The sequence below is a fragment of the Micropterus salmoides genome, unplaced genomic scaffold, assembly GCF_014851395.1.
Source record: "Micropterus salmoides isolate LMB-PRFRI ecotype aquatic unplaced genomic scaffold, ASM1485139v1 Ms_hic_scaffold_1, whole genome shotgun sequence".
Lineage (NCBI taxonomy): Eukaryota > Metazoa > Chordata > Actinopteri > Centrarchiformes > Centrarchidae > Micropterus > Micropterus salmoides.
Window position 1 is genome coordinate 3,457,113 of NW_024040040.1, and position 19,807 is coordinate 3,476,919.

Consider the following 19,807-nt stretch of genomic DNA (forward strand, 5'->3'; position numbering starts at 1 on the left):
TGCTCTGGGAGCAGAATGAGACAGCAAGGCATCATCAAAAACACCAGAAAAGGAAAATGTAGAAGCAGAATTAGTGAAAATTGTGTTACAAAACATACATCAATACAGTAAGAATGTCCTGTCTATAGCACACAGCACAAGAGACACAAGCTTATTCCACAAAGTCAGGTTTTTGGTTAAAATAGCATGATCAGCAGAGAGCATGCTTAGGACACAGAGAGGGGGAGCAGTGCAGACAAAAAGTTAGACATCAGTCAAGAAACAGTCATCAGCGATTATCCTTAATCGATATTAATAATCATTGTTAATCATTTTAATCAGTTTTATTATCTTTAATCAGTAACTTTAAGTAATAATTCTTATATCATTTTTAATCATTTTACTAGTATTAATCATTAATCATTCTTAATCATTTTCTTTTCACATAGATGTGCTTTGGTTTTTACTTATAAGTAGGGAACTGTACAGGTGCTGGTCATAATTAGAATATCATCAAAAAGTTGATTTATTTCAGTAATTCCATTCAAAAAGTGAAACTTGTATAATGTATACATTCATTCCAAACAGACTGATATATTTCAAGTGTTCATTCCTTTTAATTCTGATGATTATAACAGACAACTAATGAAAACCCCAAAATCAGAATCTCAGAAAATTTAAATATTGTGAAAAGGTTCAATATTGAAGACACCTGGTGCCACCCTCTAATCAGCTAATTAACTCAAAACACCTGCAAAGGCCTTTAAATGGTCTCTCAGTCTAGTTCTGTAGGCTACACAATCATGGGGAAGACTGCTGACTTGACAACTGTCCAAAAGACGACCATTGACACCTTGCACAAGGAGGGCAAGACACAAAAGGTCATTGCTAAAGAGGCTGGCTGTTCACAGAGCTCTGTGTCCAAGCACATTAATAGAGAGGCGAAGGGAAGGAAAAGATGTCGTAGGAAAAAAGTATACAAGCAATAGGGATAACCGCACCCTGGAGAGGATTGTGAAACAAAACCCATTCAAAAATGTGGGGGAGATTCACAAAGAGTGGACTGCAGCTGGAGTCAGTGCTTCAAGAACCACCACGCACAGACGTATGCAAGACATGGGTTTCAGCTGTCGCATTCCTTGTGTTAAGCCACTCTTGAACAAGACACAGCGTCAGAAGCGTCTCGCCTGGGCTAAAGACAAAAAGGACTGGACTGCTGCTGAGTGGTCCAAAGTTATCTTCTCTTTCTGATGAAAGTAAATTTTGCATTTCCTTTGGAAATCAAGGTCCCAGAGTCTGGAGGAAGAGAGGAGAGGCACAGAATCCACGTTGCTTGAAGTCCAGTGTAAAGTTTCCACAGTCAGTGATGGTTTGGGGTGCCATGTCATCTGCTGGTGTTGGTCCACTGTGTTTTCTGAGGTCCAAGGTCAACGCAGCCGTCTACCAGGAAGTTTTAGAGCACTTCATGCTTCCTGCTGCTGACCAACTTTATGGAGATCCAACAGGACTTGGCACCTGCACACAGTGCCAAAGCTACCAGTACCTGGTTTAAGGACCATGGTATCCCTGTTCTTAATTGGCCAGCAAACTGGCCTGACCTTAACCCTATAGAAAATCTATGGAGTATTGTGAAGAGGAAGATGCGATACGCCAGACCCAACAATGCAGAAGAGCTGAAGGCCACTATCAGAGCAACCTGGGCTCTCATAACACCTGAGCAGTGCCACAGACTGATGGACTCCATGCCACGCCACATTGCTGCAGTAATTCAGGCAAAAGGAGCCCCAACTAAGTATTGAGTGCTGTACATGCTCATACTTTTCATATTTATACTTTTCAGGTGGCCAACATTTCTAAAAATCCTTTTTTTGTATTGTTTTTAAGTAATAATCTAATTTTCGGAGATACTGAATTTGGGATTTTCATTAGTTGTCAGTTTTAATCATCACAATTAAATGAAATAAACAGTTGAAATCAGCCTGTGTGTAATGAATGAATAATATCCAAGTTTCACTTTTTGAATGCAATTATTCTGATGATATTCTAATATGGCCAGTACCTGTAGTCATGAAGAAACAAGCTCACTGTGGTTAGATCCTTGAGCGGGAGGAATGACTGCAGGAAGTGGCTGCAGATGTTTCGCCTTGTCCAACTGTCATCTACTGTAGATTATGACCACAGGAGAGGCTGCAAGTGTGCAAGATCTGCCGACACTGTGACAGTGCATGCTTCGTTCTGCTGTTATCTACTGTTGTGATTACATGAGGAACTGCTGATGTGTTAATCTGCTAATATTAAGGCTACATGCTTAATTACTGATTAAGGGGGTTTGATTGTCAACTTCCAACCTCTGGTTATTATAGCCATATGAGCTTTGAGTGAACTTGCTGAAGGAATTTATGCTTTGCAAAAACAGGACAGAGGATGACCAAAAAACCGACAGATGCTTGGCAAAAACACGACAGACAGATGATAAGCAGAAAGCAGTCAGCATAACATCAATGAATACTGTACGAAACCAAGCATTAATGAAAAATGCAACTTTACTAATGTTATTCTTATATTGTTTAAAAAATTCAATTGTGTCAAATTAAGCATGCGTAACCTTTAAAAAAACACAGTGAGACTGAAGTTGAAATGTAAATGATGAACTTCTTATCCAGTAGTATAAAGATGTAGAAATTCTACAATACAGTAATAAATGACAGCTGGGGAACAGAGGAAAAGAAGTTCATCATGAGGAAAGTAGGTGGCAAGCCAGCCCAGAAGAGATATATAGAGATAGCCATATATATATATATATGGCTATCTGCAGACCATAGGATGGACTTCATCCTCTGGCCTGCTGGGATGTTGTACGTGTTTATTTGGCCTGTTTTGGAATAAACTCTTTTGCACCAACTCTTGACCGTCTCCAGAGAGATTTTTGTCTGCAGAGTTATTGACTACCGTAGAAAGCTAATGGAGTATTTTTTGACAAAGTTTATTAAGTTGGTGAAGGTGGGGATCAGGCTTAACTGGCCCAGCCTGGTCGTACATCTGACCCAACACTCACCCATAGTCTTCATGCGGCTTGTGGTGGGTATTTATGCACCAGTGGATTTGCGCAGCTGCTTGTCCAAAAAGAGCTGATACTAACCACGTCACCACAACTGTATGAAAAGAATATTTATCCTCCCACGGCGTTTGGACCAGGTGCTCCCAATCTGGTTTACGGGCGCTGATGCCTTCAGGGACAAAAGGAGAATAGTAAACTGCCCAACACCACACAGTTAAACACCCAACTAGGCAGGGCCGTCACAGTCCCCAAATGTTCAGTGAACACAAATGACTGCTTCACTGTAATTGTTTTGCACATGTCGATAAATAATTTAAATCTTAAAAACAAACTTTTGTCCATATACTGTACCTTCCAGCTGACTCATGTCAGTAGTCCTGACCTAAGAAAGACAACAAACACATTCACAGTAACATTCTGCTTTTATTGGAACAAGAGCCAGAATTCAAAACAACACATGACAGAAGGTACAAGTCAACGGCATTTCAATGATCAGAGCTTCCATCTTTAAAGGACTGGAAGTGGAAGAAGTTTACAATGGAAATGAGGAATATTTTTATAAATTATACTTTGAATGACTTTGTACAAAGTTCATTGATGAATTTATTACAAGAACCTGAAAGATTTATGATCCTGTACAGACTTAACTGATCTATTCAGCAGTGAGACTGTTTCTCTAACTGGAGGAGACTTTCCTTTCTACAGAGAACACAAAGATACAGAGGAACCAGGCCACCAGAACCCAAACCCAGGGTAAAGAGGTTCAGTGAATGTGGTGTTGAAGGTGTGGAGGTGGATCAGTGTGTCAGGGGAGACTCTGTAGAAGGACAGAGTGCCAGCAGGAAAGTCCACATACACTGCTACTCTGTTAGAGACAGAGGTGGAGGAGGAGATGGATGTTCCTCTGTTATTGTACCAGATATAGTAACCATCATCAGAGCAGCTCAAACTCCAGGACTGATCATTCCTTCCAAACCAGCATTCTTTACTGTTTCCTTTCCTTCTGATTCTTCTGTAACTCATTGATATAGTAACTTTCCCTCTCCACTCGACCTCCCAGTAACAGCAACCAGTCAGACCATCTCTACACAGCAGCTGAGCCCAGCAGTCAAATCTGTCTGGATGATCAGGATATGACTGATCCTCCTCCACAAGTGTCGCCCTCCTGTTGTTGTCAGACAGTTGGATCTTTCCGTATACTGTGTTTGTGTCGAGTGCGAGTTCACTGGAATCTGATGGAGAGAACGAGACACAATACGGCTGCAGTTATTAATCTATCATCTGTTAATTGATTGTTCAATGATGACATCAGACATTAAAATTACTGATGTTACAGTCTGAAGATGGTTGAATGTGTGCTGCTTTATTTTCACGAATCAAATAAAAAGCACACTTACACTTCCTCAGACCTGGTGTCAACCATCGGACTCCAGCAGGCTCCACCCTGAAAGGAGGAGGGGGGTCAGAGCAGCACATCCTCTTTCAGCATGAAAAATTGCACATTACATTCCGCTCATACACAGTTTGGTTATTTTTTTTCAAATTCATTTTCTTTTATTTTCAACTAATATTATTTTAATATCATCTAAGATTTTTATTTGCCTATGCAGAATTTTCTGTCTCTACACACTTTCTCCCCACTGCCTCTCTTTTTTTTTTTATTTAACCAGGGGAAAAAAGCTACAAAAAAACTGATATAAAATCTCTTTTTCAAGGGCACCCTGGCCAAGAACGGGAGCAGGACAGCAAGACTGATAGTACAAATATGGACATTATATCCCTCTCATACACATATGCCCAATATGTACATCCGGCCTGCTTCACCCTGCGCCCCCTAAACCTCTTCACCACTGCCGCTTTCCTCATAACACAGAGTGACCAACAGGATCTTGGTGTGTGTGTGTGAAAAAGGAGGAAAACATCTGATAACACACAAACTTCTTTTTGGTCTCAGAAAATGTCTTTCTGTTGGAAACAGCTTCATTTCATGTGTTGGGATGTTTTGTGTTGAACAGATATCTGTGATGTCTGTTATAGCATTACATTACATTTACTCATTTAGCTGACGCTTTTATCCAAAGCGGATTACAATTGCTATGTATGTTAAATATGTCAGAGGTCTTGCACAGGGACACATTGGTGTCTCACAGTGGATTCAAACACGGGTCTCTCACACCAAACACATGTGTTTTATCCACTGCCCCATCACCACCCCTTATAGCAGTAATACTGTCAGGATCACTTCTGCTTTCACTTATCATATTTGATGGCATTAAAAGCAGAACTAATGACAGTTTGGTGAGAACTACTTTCAGATTCTGTTATGTCAAACATGATTCGATATGAGTCCAAATGTTAGTCCAGCAACATGTGCAAGCATCTGCATGCTGCCATAGCAACTGTCCATTTATCGTGTGATGGTCAAAGTGTTCTTACCAGAAATTTTCATAGATATTGCTGTAATCATTTAATCTGGCTTCATAGTGCCATTTCCTTATTGGGATACTAATATTATAAGCCTTAGTTATTCACTCTCACGCTCTCTCACCCGATTAATAATCATCAGACTGTGTCCTGACTGAACTAACAAAAGTAGCTTTAACGATTTTTTATTACATAAAAATCTTTAAATATCAAAGTCTCTGAAGATCCCAATAACTACAACATATACTTATTATTATAATATTAAATATTTCAACAAACAAGGTTTCTGCCTCTATCAGACTGACTGTAGCTTTAGCAGACATACCTCAAAGTGTCCAGTCTCCAGTGTGGATCCTCCAGTCGAGCAGACAGCAGCTTCACTCCTGAGTCTCCCGGGTGATTGTAGCTCAGGTCCAGCTCTCTCAGATGGGAGGGGTTGGAGCTCAGAGCTGAGGCCAGAGAAGCACAACCTCCCTCTGTGATCAGACAGCCTGACAACCTGCAAACACACAAAACACGACACATGGCAGATCATCTGATGGTCCTGCTGTGTCAGTCAGATACAAGAAGACACTCTCTAAATAAATAAAATATACTATGACTGAATCAGGGAGTTTACTCTAACCATGTCACTGTGATCTAAATGTTAAAGAATCCACATCCATGGTAGCAGTTCTATGAGGCTGTATTGAACACACTTGTGTTTTGACCTAAATGCTAACAACAGCATGCTAACATGATAACTGATAATGCTACAGTACCATGTTTAGCATATTACTGATATGAACAGTTTTCATTTTGTAATGTGTTGAAGCAGCAATCCAGCCATTCCGAACAGTCACTGGTGGGTTAATGACTAATCCTGACCTGAGAGTTTCGAGTATACAGTGTGGACTCTTCAGTCCACCATGCAGCAGCTTCACTCCTGAATCCTGCAGGTTGTTGTTACTCAGGTCCAGCTCCCTTAGACTAGAGGACTGGGAGCTAAGAACTGAGGACAGAGCTTCACAGCTTCTCTCTGAGAGGTTACAGCCACTAAGTCTGGAGAGAAAATAATGAACAAAACAACAAGTAACATTTGTGAATTGGTGTTAATTTGGTGACATGGTATACAGGAGGGCTGTTACTTTTAAATCAATTACTCTGAGTAAAGAGGTGGATTTTTAAATATTTGATTATATTACACCCCTAAGTGAAAATGTCCTAATTGGGCCCAATTATCCTTCCAGCGTAACCTAACATTATTGCTCTACACACAGTTTCTTTTACAAAATTTTGCCCAACAGCCATTTATCCATTTCCTTCATCAATTTCATTTTTGTAAACACGTTTGAAGCCCACACTTGAACTGGTAAATATCTCGATTTGATGTCATGTTTGGGCTTAGGGGTAGCACATCGGCTCTATTGCACCCCCTAATGTCTTCTCAGCCTTTACATGGCAAGGGATGCTCGAAACCACACAAAACTTGCCACGCACGTCAGAAGGGGTGTACGTTGTTGTCTGGTATGCTTGAGGGAAAATGGCTCAATAACACCCCCTATAAAATGTCAATGAAGCAGCCCCCACTGTGCATATTGAATTTTTAAATCCTCAAAAATTTAAATCGGTTTTGGTCTTAAAAATCCCGTATTGGTCAAGATCTACTCTTCTCAGCACGTTAAAATGCTTGCTGTCTTGATTTGAACATTTAGGAATCATGGCACTTACTTAATCATGACTGAATCAAGAGTAAACGGACAACCAGTAACTTCTTTTCTTTGGAGAGTTGAAAGATATAATATTTATTGCTGAATAAAGCTACTTACAGAGCTTTCTTGGAGGCTTTGACCACTGGCAGCAGCCTCAGAAGAGCCTCCTCTGAAGCAGAGTATTTCTTCAGGTCAAACACGTCCAGATCAGTTTCTGATGACAGTAAGATGAAGACCAGAGCTGACCACTGAGCAGGAGAGAGTTTATCTGTGGAGAGACTTTCTGAACTCAGGGACTTTTGGATCTGCTCCACTAGAGAACGATCCTTCAGTTCATTCAGACAGTGGAACAGATTGATGCTTCTCTCTGCAGAGGGAGTCTCTTCAATCTTCTTCTTGATGTACTCGACTGTTACCTGATTGGCTTTTGAGCCACTTCCTGTCTGTGTCAGCAGACCTTGTAGGAGAGTCTGATTGGTCTGCAGGGAAAGTCCCAGGAGGAAGCGGAGGAACAAGTCCAGGTGTCCATTTGGACTCTGTAAGGCCTGGTCCACAGCACTCTGGTAGAACTGTATCACTGCAGATTCATCTTTTCTTGTTTCAGACTTCTGTGAGGTTGGTTGTTCTTCTGCCAGCAGATTGACACCAGAGTTGATGAAGGTCAGATGGACATGAAGAGCAGCCAGAAACTCCTGAACGCTCAGATGGACGAAGCAGAACACCTTGTCCTGGTACAACCCTCTCTCCTCTTTAAAGATCTGTGTGAACACTCCTGAGTACACTGAGGCTGCTCTGATATTGATGCCACACTCTGTCAGGTCTGATTCATAGAAGATCAGGTTGCCGTTCAGCAGCTGCTCAAAAGCCAGTTTTCCCAGAGACTCAATCATCTTCCTGCTCTCTGGACTCCAGGGTGGATCTGACTCAGTTCCTCCATCATACTTGATGTTCTTCAGTTTGGACTGAAGCACCAGGAAGTGGATGTACATCTCAGTCAGGGTCTTGGGCAGCTCTCCTCCCTCTATGGTCTTCAACACCTCCTCCAGAACTGTAGCAGTGATCCAGCAGAAGACTGGGATGTGGCACATGATGTGGAGGCTTCGTGATGTCTTGATGTGGGAGATGGTTCTGCTGGCCTGCTTGTTTTCTCTGAATCTCTTCCTGAAGTACTCCTCCTTCTGTGAGTCAGTGAACCCTCTGATCTCGGTCACCATGTCAACACACTCAGGAGGGATCTGATTGGCTGCTGCAGGTCGTGTGGTTATCCAGAGGCGAGCAGAAGGAAGCAGGTTCCCTCTGATGAGGTTTGTCAGCAGCACATCCACTGAGGTGGACTCTGTGACATCAGTCAGGACTTCATTGTTGCCAAAGTCCAGAGGAAGTCGACACTCATCCAGACCGTCAAAGATGAAGACAACCTGGAACTCTTCAAAGCTGCAGATTCCTGCTTCTTTGGTTTCAGGAAAGAAGTGATGAAAAAGTTCCACCAAGCTGTACTTTTTCTCTTTCAGCACATTCAGCTCTCTGAAAGTGAATGGAAATGTGAACTGTATGTCCTGGTTGGCTTTGTCTTCAGCCCAGTCCAGAGTGAACTTCTGTGTTAAGACTGTTTTCCCAATGCCAGCCACTCCCTTTGTCATCACTGTTCTGATTGGTTCATCTCTTCCAAGTGAGCCTTTAAAGATGTCTTCTTGTCTGATGGTTGTTTCTGGTCTGTCTGGTTTCCTGGATGTTTCAATCTGTCTGACCTCATGTTCATCATTGACCTCTGCAGTCCCTCCCTCTGTGATGTAGAGCTCTGTGTAGATCTGGTTCAGAGGGGTTGAGGTTCCTGCTTTAGCAATCCCCTCAAACACACACTGGAACTTCTTCTTCAGGTTAGATTTTAGTTTATGTTGACAAACTGCAACAGAAGGTCCTAAATGAATATAAATAAAAATGATCAATTAAAATATAAAAAGACAATATTTCACAGTTTATGCATATGCATTTATAAACATATTTCCCTCCATCTGCTGAGCCATCAGTAAATGTCCCGTTCATCCAGCAGGTTAAATCTTTAGAGAAATCCTCTTACTGCTCTGCAGACGCTCAGCCAGCTCCTCCTGCTTCATTCTCCTCAGGAAGTGCTGTGTGATCTTCAGAAATGCTTCTCTGCTGCTCCTCCTCTGCTCTTCATCCTCACCCTCCAACACCTCCTCATCCTCCTTCTGACTCTCTGAGCATTCTGGGCAATCTGAACTCAGACCCTTCTGAATCTTCTTCAGCTCATTCTTCACAAAAGTGACAATGTTCTCCTCCAGCAGCTGGAACAGAATATTATATGAATGACACAGTCAAACTAAAATCATGCAACCAAACATCAGATCCATGTTGGACAGACTGACAATCCACTGGTCTAAAAAGTGCAGCGTGGAGATTATTGTGAACAGAATAGATGGAAAAGTAGTTGTTGTACATGTACAGACCATAAATATGGAGTCCAGGTGTGTTTGATGCTGCTGGGCAGACTGACCAATGGGAACCTCTGAGCTCTCCTGGTGGACTCTGTGGAGGAATCATGAAGAGTTAGCTCACATTATGTCTGTCCACATAGAGACAGACGCAAGATAAAGCCTTGGAGTTTAATTGCTGATTGCAAAATTGAATCAGATACTTTCCTCTGACATTAAAGCCTTAATGGTCCTATTGGCCTGTTCCCTGGTTACCGCCCTGGGAACAGGCCACAGGTAGACACAAGAGAAGAACAAAGAGGAACTTACTTTAAGACTAAAAGTTAAGACTAAAAAGACTAACTTGAATTGTGGAATTTCAGACTGCTGAAGCCTCATTTTATCCTCTGCTGCACTTTCCAATGTCACTCTACACAGAACCAGGACTGTGGACTCTATGGGCATGTCAGTGTTGTTTAGGGACAGACTGGAAAACATGTGGACCTGTCCTAATCTGTCCTAATCCTAATCTGGCTCTGACCTTCATCATCATTCTAGGAGAACATGGACATTAGAAGGACAACTGGTCAGACTGGATTTAATGAGGACAAACATCAGCAGGGAGCAACATGAGGAGGGAGACATGAACATTTAGCTCTGATTGGCCAACACTGTTTAATGCTGACTGATACTCACTGTCTGTCAGACACATGTCCTCTCTTAAAATCAATGATATCAACCATTGACTGGTCACTCTTGAAGGAGACACAGCTGGGCTCAGGTCCAGGTCCAGGTCCAGCAGAGTCTGGTCCCTGCTGCTGCTCTGGGCTTCAACACAACACACACAGAGCTTTGAGAGTGAATAATGATGGTGGAGTGATTTGAGTCCTGGACAGTTAGAGATCCTCATCTCACCTCTGAGCTTTGGTCTGGCTGTCATGTTCCCCACACAGAGTGCTTTTAGAGGGAGGGACTCCCTCCTCTCTGTCCTCACACTGACTCATGCTGCTCAACTCACATCCACTTTCACCTGGAGAGGAAACACAAATCATTCATCTGCACATCAACTCAAATCCTCCTTTCCATCATTCCTCCTGGAAAAAGATCAGCTGCTCCTCCACTGATTGGCTGCTAGTTTCTGTTTCATATCAGTGGCAGCTGAATGCAGTCAGACAGCAGCGTGAGGCAGAGGAAGCACATATACATACATATACACACATATATACACAAACACATACATACAGTATAACTGATCAATGAACAGTAATTTTCATATTGTCGGCTAGTCGCACTGATTGGAACATTCCTATTGTGGAGATAATGTGAGGATGACTGTGGGTCAGCTGAAATAAATAGGCTTAAACGTAGTTGTCATTATTACCTGCTGATAATCGGAATGTGTTTTGACAGCATTAATAAAATATGAAATTATCAAGATTTTATTAATGTAAAACAGACGGTTTGAACCCATAGACACATTTTCCACTGCCGAAAAAATAATTAATTGTCTAACCTGCTGGGTGTGACTGTGACTTTTACAATCACAGGTTCACCTAAACTGTGTATTATATTTTATCTATACCTGTTTTCATAATAGGTAGCCGATTGCCAACCGGCATTTAGTCCAGTCGGGTTAGGCTACATCTTAATAAATAGCCTATAGGGTTCCTATTTAAAATCAAATGTAATGGGCTGTAGCACTTTATACACTGTATAGTAATAATGTTAACGTATCGATCCTCCACTCCTGTGTTTTAGAGCCAATCATGTTGACACGTTGGCAGCATTCATATTTGTAGCTCCACCCTATTAAAATGGAGGCTCCGCCTTTATTTAGCCGTTGCCATGGTGAATCATAGTATCGGAGCTCCATTGATGAGGCTTTTTTTCATCCCCACGCACACGCGCTTCAGTCAGGCTCAACATACTCTGAGTTGATTGAACTTATTCTGATCGGCTGTTCTGGAACCAAAAATTCCAGAGTTTCCCACCTCAGGCTCAATTAACCCAGAGCTCAGGGATAAGCTCAGAGTTTGTTAAGCCTGCTTTCTGAAACAGCTCTCTGGTTACCTTGAGCGATCTTAAAAATACCACAACATATTTATCAAGGTGTTTTTCCTCGAGGCTTCGGCAATATTGACCCCTGCATTACAGCCCCCTACACACTATGACACGGGAATGCTTTTAAACAGTGACGATCTAACTCCGACAATACTGTGAAAACATGAATTTATTGCCAACACCCAGCCACAGGAAGAGTGGAAGTGGAAATATTCTGCCCACAACACAGCAGGCCTAAGGCATGGATTTATTTGGTCTGGGTATCTCTGGATAATCCGTAATTCGTTTGTAATTCTAAAACGAAATGCCGTTTATCTGTTTTTTGTTTCAAAACGAAAAATCAAATAACCATTTTTGGTGACAGAATCAAAAAAGGATCAAAACAAGTAAACTGCCCCACCCTTAGCAGAACCTAGCATTCACAAAAACATTCACAGGGCCAGTTCACTTGTAACAGAGTCTCATAAAAAGAATCCCCTTTTAAAAATCAGAACACAAAAATCAGTAGTTGATCAGGCAGCAAATCAGCAGTGGCTATACAACCCTCAACTAATGCAGTAAATCATCCACCAGCTCTGACTCCACCTCATTCAAGGAGCAGACGTTTAAGGCAACTCAGGGTATCAACCTCCACGGCTGCCTCTGTAGTGAACTCTAGCAGAACAGGCCGTGCAGTCTACAGGGTCTTGGCAACAGGTGGCTTAAAATGCCTGTAATAAAAACAAATTAAAAAGTGTTCACAAAAGTTAGATGGCATACCATCCAAAATCCTAACCTGCTCCCTGATCACACTGCAACATAAAGCATCAAGAGAGATCCTGAGTGCTCCCTGAACATCAACTCTTAATGAGGTGATTGTCTCCGGGTGTGTGCCGCTACTGGAGAGGCAGGGTGGAGCTTACCTGAGAGGGTGAAACTAGACTGTGGCATTACCAGGCCGAAAGCCATCACAACAAGAAAATGGATAACCACACAGGCTAACTAATTCACTGATATACAAGCTTAAATTTAAACAGCTAGCCTTGTTATCAAATTCGAACCATCGGTTAATATTTAGTTTTATCAGAGTTATTAAGCAGCTAGCTATCAACACACAAACACAGTAGTTTTTTTGTTTGTCTTTTTACTAAAGGGGACCGGGGCCAAACTCCTCTAAACAGATGAGGAAGTCTGAGCACATTGTTCAGTGTTCACCAGAACAGCCTTTACTGCCAGTTAACAATCTGAGGGGTCATCAGTCAGATGAACACCGAGCTTTATTTGGACATTAAACCATTAATTCAGAAGAAAAACCTTCTGGATATTCCCTCTGTCACATCAATGATGATATATATATATGATTCTAATGACATTTTCTCACATCTGATACAAATCAGCAGACTCAGAGCAGGACTGACTTCTCTTCCTCTTAACATATCAAATGTCCCACAAAACAAGCAACACGCAGCATTGAATCAAGCTGTCCACACACGTCCCCCACACTGTCTTAATGCTGCAGCATGTCTGCAAAGATAACCAGAACCACACTGACAGTGCTGTACATACTTTTGAAAACAAAATGCAACAAACACATAACCCACCAAATGATCAGGAACATTAACTCGATCCAGTTACCATCACATATTACACTCAGCCTCAAGGAAACAGATAGGATGACCAAGTAAACAGCAGATTTCCCCCCCAATACTCAAGTTTTTCCTTTAATGCCCACCAGGTTTCACACATAAGTATGCCTACATAACTGATGAGAACTACAGGCTGCATTAAAAATATTTAACTAACATAAGTATTTTACACTGGAGAAAAATGCTAAGAAAAATAAAAAGTTTATACCTCCACAGATTTGTTTTGGAAGAGTTTTGTTTTGACACATAACAGTAGATGAGAGTTTTTAGCAGCTATAGCAGCACAGAAAGAGAAGCTGGAAGGCAGGTGAAGTTCTGCACCCTTCAGACTCAGTGATCAGCTTCCTCTGGTCGCAGTGCAGCCTTCTCTTTGATAGAAACACAAGTCAAAAGGTCAAAACCTTGTTGCCTGTTGGCGCCACAGAAGGGGGCAGAGTGACCTCTGCTGGTTGAGCTCCCACACAGCAAGAAGGCCTGTAAATATGTAAGGAAACTAAAACATGAATTAAATAATATAAACTTAAATAAATAGGCTAACTGCTGTCCTAAAGCTACATATAACATTAGTTCACTTGTCTTAATCTGAAGTTACAGGTCACCAAAGGCCTTACAAATGTTAAAATCACCTTTCTAATTACACGTCACATGGGCTACTCTAACTAATCTGGGGATGGAGTCAGTCCGCAGCAGCTGCACACAACAACCGCAAGTGTAGACTATGGAAACCAGCTGGTTTGAAAAGCAGTAGGGCTCCAACACCTGCCGCATTTAGTGTCTCAGACAGCGTGCTCGTCTGCGCCTCCTGCACAGGTTGGTTCAGGCAGGAAAAGCTGCCTTCATACATCAGTAAGTGGAGCTTCGCAGTAAATAACAACTCCTGAGGATAAACTGAACTGACTCTTTTCTGCTCGTTTCCCTCAGGTTACATCCCACATATTCACAACATGGCAGAATAAGTTCGTCCCGTTACATTAGTTTGTTAATAAAAGTTAAGAGTTACTTTAACAACCTGTTTTACTGCAACAAGTTAACAGCAGTTAAAAACAAAACGAGCAAAGAGTCATTACAGATTAAAATAGTTAAACACGTCGGTTACATTACGTTTACACGGAGAAAAGAAGCTGCGCAACAACTATGAAGTGAAAGTAGTTTGTTTTTTTGTACTAACTTTATTGACAATGTCGGCACAAACACACGACATTTAAAGACGTATACAACATTTCATTCTCCAGGGGAACAAAAAACTCAACAGATTCAGTAACGCTTTTTGGTAAATAAATAAAAAGTACAGTGTAAAGCACCAACTTCTGTTCTTCAGTTCCAATAGGCAGTTGCCTCCACGAGGTCATAATAAGTGTTGAATATAATTGTACATGGAAGAATGGTTTAGAACCAGTAATTTGCATTTGTGGATTTGGTATTTGGCAAGTAAAAGTAAACGATTTGTTCTGAAATGTAGTCCTTTCTTATCCTACCTGTAATCAAAAAATCCAAAGATAACCTCCTTAAAACAAAAAGAACATCCGGAATGAGATGAGCCTGAATGAACTCCAACATGTCTGACCATCTGAAATAAATGTGAAACATGTTTCTCTGCAGCTTTACAGAAGAACACTCAGTCTCAATATTTTGTTTTATCTTGTAAGGAATGATTTCGCTGGGTGAAACCAAGGAATCAATTTAGATGACACTTCTCTCACTTTATTGGCTGCAGATATCTAAAGGGTATAACCACAATTTATTCCAAGGAAAACTCTCTTTTTGTTATTATTATGCTGTTCCAATAGGATATTATGTAATGAATAGTAACAATATATTTTTGAAATAAACCACTAATTTGTGTATTATTTATCCGTTGCTCTGTAGAAAAGCATAAACTCCCCACAGCAGTGTCAAATAAATTAGTAGTGTGACTAAGCGGCCACAGGAAATTAATGCCCCCCAGCAGCATCCTGACTCCTGAAAGAATGGCATCAAAAACAATCGCATACTCTTAAACTGACATGGGAATATGCCTGAGTAGCTATACAGTCTCCCACTGATATCAAACAGTTGACCAACAAGTAAAAAAATGATTGTTTTTAAACCAGTTTACCAAAAATATTGACATGTTTTTATAGAGAATGTCATTATTCCAAATAAAATATCTGTGTGGAGAGAAGTTGTGTTTAAATAAGAAAAACCAGGACAAAATCATCTGCAGTCCAGGGCACCAATTTTGGAAAACATATTATTGGAATGAAATTCCATAGTAGTATTCATAATGTTACTACTCACAGACTTTTTAAACAAAATTGATTTTTTGTTTTTCCACACAAATTAAACAACACTGCCACTGCCTCTCTTTTTTTTATTTAAATTTTTTAACAAGAGGTAAAATGTTGTTATAATTATAATTGGGGCGGCTCTGGCTCAGGAGATAGAGCGGGTTGGCCGTTAATCGGAAGGCCGGTTCAGTCCCCATGCCTGGTTGCATGTCGAGCAAGCAGCTCGATGCTGAACCCCGAATTGCCCCTGGCGGCTGTTCCGCCAGTGTATGGATGTGTGTGACTGTTAGTTTCTGTTTGAGCACTTAGGCTCAGTGTATGAATGTGTATGACTGGTGAATGCAGATGAAAAGACTAGAAAGGCGCTATACAAATACGGAGCATTTAAAATGGGTTTAGGGGAGACCGGGTATGGTTGTAACATGGGGAGAGTTGTAACAACACCAATTCCAGCAAATAGAGATAAGGAGTTACCTACCTGCTTCCTCCCTGATCAGGCATGGTGGTAATCAAGTCTGGAAAGAGATGCATTCAGAATATATAGAGAAAAAAATGATTGAGGTAAGAAAGTACATTTTTTGACAAAGACTAGATTTTGTTTTGTATCTATAGTATTGCAGGTAGAATTGTTTGACTTATATTAGATTGAAATGGCAACATGTGATGAATAATTTCAAACCACTATGCTAATACAGCTAGCTAAACATTGGCAGGGTTGGGTTGTAACACTTCTTTAAAAAGTGTTAAAACCATCCATGATAGATAAAACTAAGTCCTTTCTTGATTTTAATATTTTCCAGATTGCCCTATTCAGTCTGGGCCCACCAAACCCGCACTCCAGGGTTACCAGCATTAATTTGTCAGCACTGTGACCAGTATTCCCCATTCACATGTAGTACAAATGCTGGCGTATGTATTGGCACTTGATATTTTCCATACTCGGTCCCCGCCGGTGGAGAGGGTAGAAAAGTGTATGGGCAGCTTGTGAGAAGTCCTGGTGCGGACGAAAAGGTTCCTGTGCGTCAAAGAGTAAAATATAGAAGTGCTGTTATACATACCGATGAGTACCGGCCCACTTCAAGCACTGACTATGACTCTGAATAAGAATTTACACACATTGACACACACACACACACCTCTTTTTTGTTAGACCTAAGGATGTACAGAGATGTTCTTTAATTAAGTACATTTTAGTAGTATTTCTTAAGTTTACTTTTAAGTAAGTTTATTCTATATATAAATTTACATAAACTTATGTACATGTGCATCAGTCAAACTACCTGTTTTCGAAGCTTATCATATGGTGTTGCATCTATTTTTGTTTCTTTTGTGTGATTGTTACCTGCAGCTCTTGGTGTGCAGCAGTCTCTGTGAGCATCTCCCTTTTATTTTCTCATAGCAGTCAGCCTTGGCAGCAGCTGCAGCACTACAGCATGTCAGTCACAGTGAGCCAGTCCAAAACACTGTCTGCAATCTCTACATATTATTATGGTCACATATTTGTTCAATTATCTATGTCCTTTGTTTGTTATGATATATCTTGTCACAGATCACCTCCAGTAGTATCAGCAGCAACAGCAGCAGCAGCAGCAGCAGCAACATCCCCTGCAACCCCTCAACAGCAACTGTTCCCTGTAAGTTATGTCAGCCCACAGTGTTTTAAAGCTAGAACTGGATATTCTTAATAATTTCTTAATAAATATACCTAAAGAAACATCATTTCTTGACTGGCCACTCTCTGCTGCCTCAGAAGAGACACCTTTTGTGCTGTCAGCAGTAGCTGTCCGACAGTCTTTGAAAGGTTAGGGGGCAGTGGTAGACTGGACAAATGGTTGCAATTCACAACCCTTACCACTAGATGCCACTAAATCTTACACACTGAACCTTTAATAGTTAAAATACTGTAAATAATAATTATCTAGTGGTTGCAGGTGGATGAAATAGGGTGAAACGCTTCACCCTTCACGAGGTACAGCAGCCAAACTTCATATTTAAATCTCCCGACACACTGACGAACGGTCAGGATCTAATGCTAATAAACAGTATCTAATAAAAGTGAGTACACCCCTCACATTTTTGTAATTATTTGATTATATCTTTTCATGTGACAACACTGAAGAAATGACACTTTGATACAATGTTAAGTAGTGAGTGTACAGCTTGTATAACAGTGTTAATTTGCTGTCCCCTCAAATTAACACAGCCATTAAAGTCTAAACCGCTGGCAACAAAAGTGAGTACACCCCAAAGTGAAAATGTCCAAATTGGACCAAAAGTGTCAATATTCTGAGTGGCCACCATTATTTTCCAGCACTGCCTTAACCTTCTTGGTAGTGGCGTTTTCTCCCAGAGGCGCTGTTGCTGTCATCTCTTCCCCATTTTACAATCAGTGAAACCAATTGTAGCCAGCCGCTGTCTGGCTTCACGCCAATCAAATCACAGCTTGTGATCAACGTCATTCAGATGAAATGAGGAGAACTGTTAGCAACTTTAGCTGGCGCAGTTATGGAGGGTGGAGATTTAGAGTTTTTACTTATAATAAATAGTTTTACTAAACTACCACTTCAGCAGCAACTTAAGATTAAATCTGACAGAAGACCAATGGCAAAACTGGAGCTGCGCATGGAGAGAAAAAATGGGTTTCGTACGTTCAATTAGGAAAACTATATCCGTACAGAGCGGCTAGCTAGTAGCGCCAAACTTCTATTGACTCTGTTGTGGAGGACGTAAAAGCCAGTGGGAAATTCTATAACTTCGTTATTCACCACTTCGCCATCATGAAAGACAGGAGAATGCCCTTTCTTTTCAAATAGAGTGAGTGAAATGTCACCTCCTTCTCTCTCTGAACTTAACTGCAGTTATGTGTAGGATTTTTGATGTGGTTATATGTTTGTTTTGGTTTGGTTGCCTGGATTTAGCTGCTGAATGAATAGTCAGCTGAAGTAACTTTTTTTTTGTTGTTTTTACTGTGGTTGTGTACACATAGATAATGAGCTCTGTTGGTCTGGCACTCGGTTGTTAGTCTTGAGTGATGTTGTACTAGAACATTTGGTTAAGCATTACATAAGAAGTATGTTGGCCTATTTGAAAAATGCACCACTGCTACTATGCAAATGTAAAACTTCAAACATCTTCTGATTGAGTTTGTGAATGCTTCTTTTATTCTTAACCGTAGCCTATTTGTACTGTGTACTATAAGCAGCAGCTATGTATGCTATTTGGGGTGAGAGTGTGAGTGAGTGAGAAAGAGAGAGAGAGAGCGATTGTACATGTTGGTAAATGCAACTTTCAGCGTGTGTATTGATAACAGATTCTGCGCATCTTTAAAGTATGATTCAATTTTGTATAAAAAGAGCTTCACAGGTTGCCAGTGGAGTCCTCTTCCACTCCTCCATGACAACATCACAGAGTTGGTGGATGTTAGAGACCTTGCGCTCCTCCACCTTCTGTCTGAGGATGCCCCACAGATGCTCAATAGGGTTTAGGTTTAGAGACATGCTTGGCCAGTCCATCACCTTTACCCTCAGCTTCTTAGATACACATGTGACAAAGTCCGGTTTTCAAAATAAGGTTGGAAATAAGATTAATTGGATTATATTCACACAAAGTATAAAACATATTACGTGTCCATTAAAAGTCTCTCCAAATCCTTCGCGAAACACTGAGTATGAAGCACATTTTCATTATTTAATTTATGCAGTGGTAAAAGAATTTTTTTAATGTACTTGTTCGGTGTTTGGCAAATTTTGTAATTATATTTGGTTTCGGCCAAGAATTTTCATTTCGATGCATCACTACTAAGGACATTACTGGAACCATGTCCTGTCTGATGAGACCAAGATAAACTTATTTGGTTCAGATGGTGTCAGACCAGACCATGACACTCCCACGGCCATGCTTGACTGTAGGCAAGACCCTCTTGTCTTTGTTCTCCTCCCCTGGTTGCCGCCACACACGGTTGACACCCACCTGAACCAAATAAGTTTATCTGTGTCTCCAATTTGGACATTTTCACTTAGGGGTGTACTCACTTTTGTTGCCAGCGGTTTAGACACTAATAGCTGTGTGATGTGTTATTTTCAGGGGACAGCAAATGGTAGCAAAGTGTCATTTCTTCGTGTTATAACATGAAAAGATATAATCAAATATTTACAACAATGACATACTGTATATAGTGTGGTGTTCAATATACTGTATGTGCATAGTTAAAATCAATTTTCTGCCACCACACGTAAGTTAACGTAGTTACTGTTCAAGATTTTATCTGATA

General features: G+C 40.9%; 1 protein-coding gene across 1 annotated transcript; it reads right to left on the reverse strand.

The window, feature by feature from the left end:
• Nucleotides 1-3,440: 3,440 nt before the first annotated feature.
• LOC119916056 (NLR family CARD domain-containing protein 3-like) lies at nucleotides 3,441-14,428 on the reverse strand. The gene is made up of 9 exons (XM_038735956.1): nucleotides 10,500-14,428; nucleotides 10,281-10,412; nucleotides 9,621-9,699; nucleotides 9,230-9,458; nucleotides 7,270-9,070; nucleotides 6,329-6,502; nucleotides 5,787-5,960; nucleotides 4,435-4,481; nucleotides 3,441-4,269 (listed from the first exon to the last, which is right to left on the reverse strand). Exons 1-9 carry the CDS (start codon nucleotides 10,634-10,636, stop codon nucleotides 3,737-3,739), a joined length of 3,306 nt encoding a protein of 1,101 aa, XP_038591884.1. The 5' UTR covers nucleotides 10,637-14,428; the 3' UTR covers nucleotides 3,441-3,736.
• Nucleotides 14,429-19,807: the final 5,379 nt, after the last annotated feature.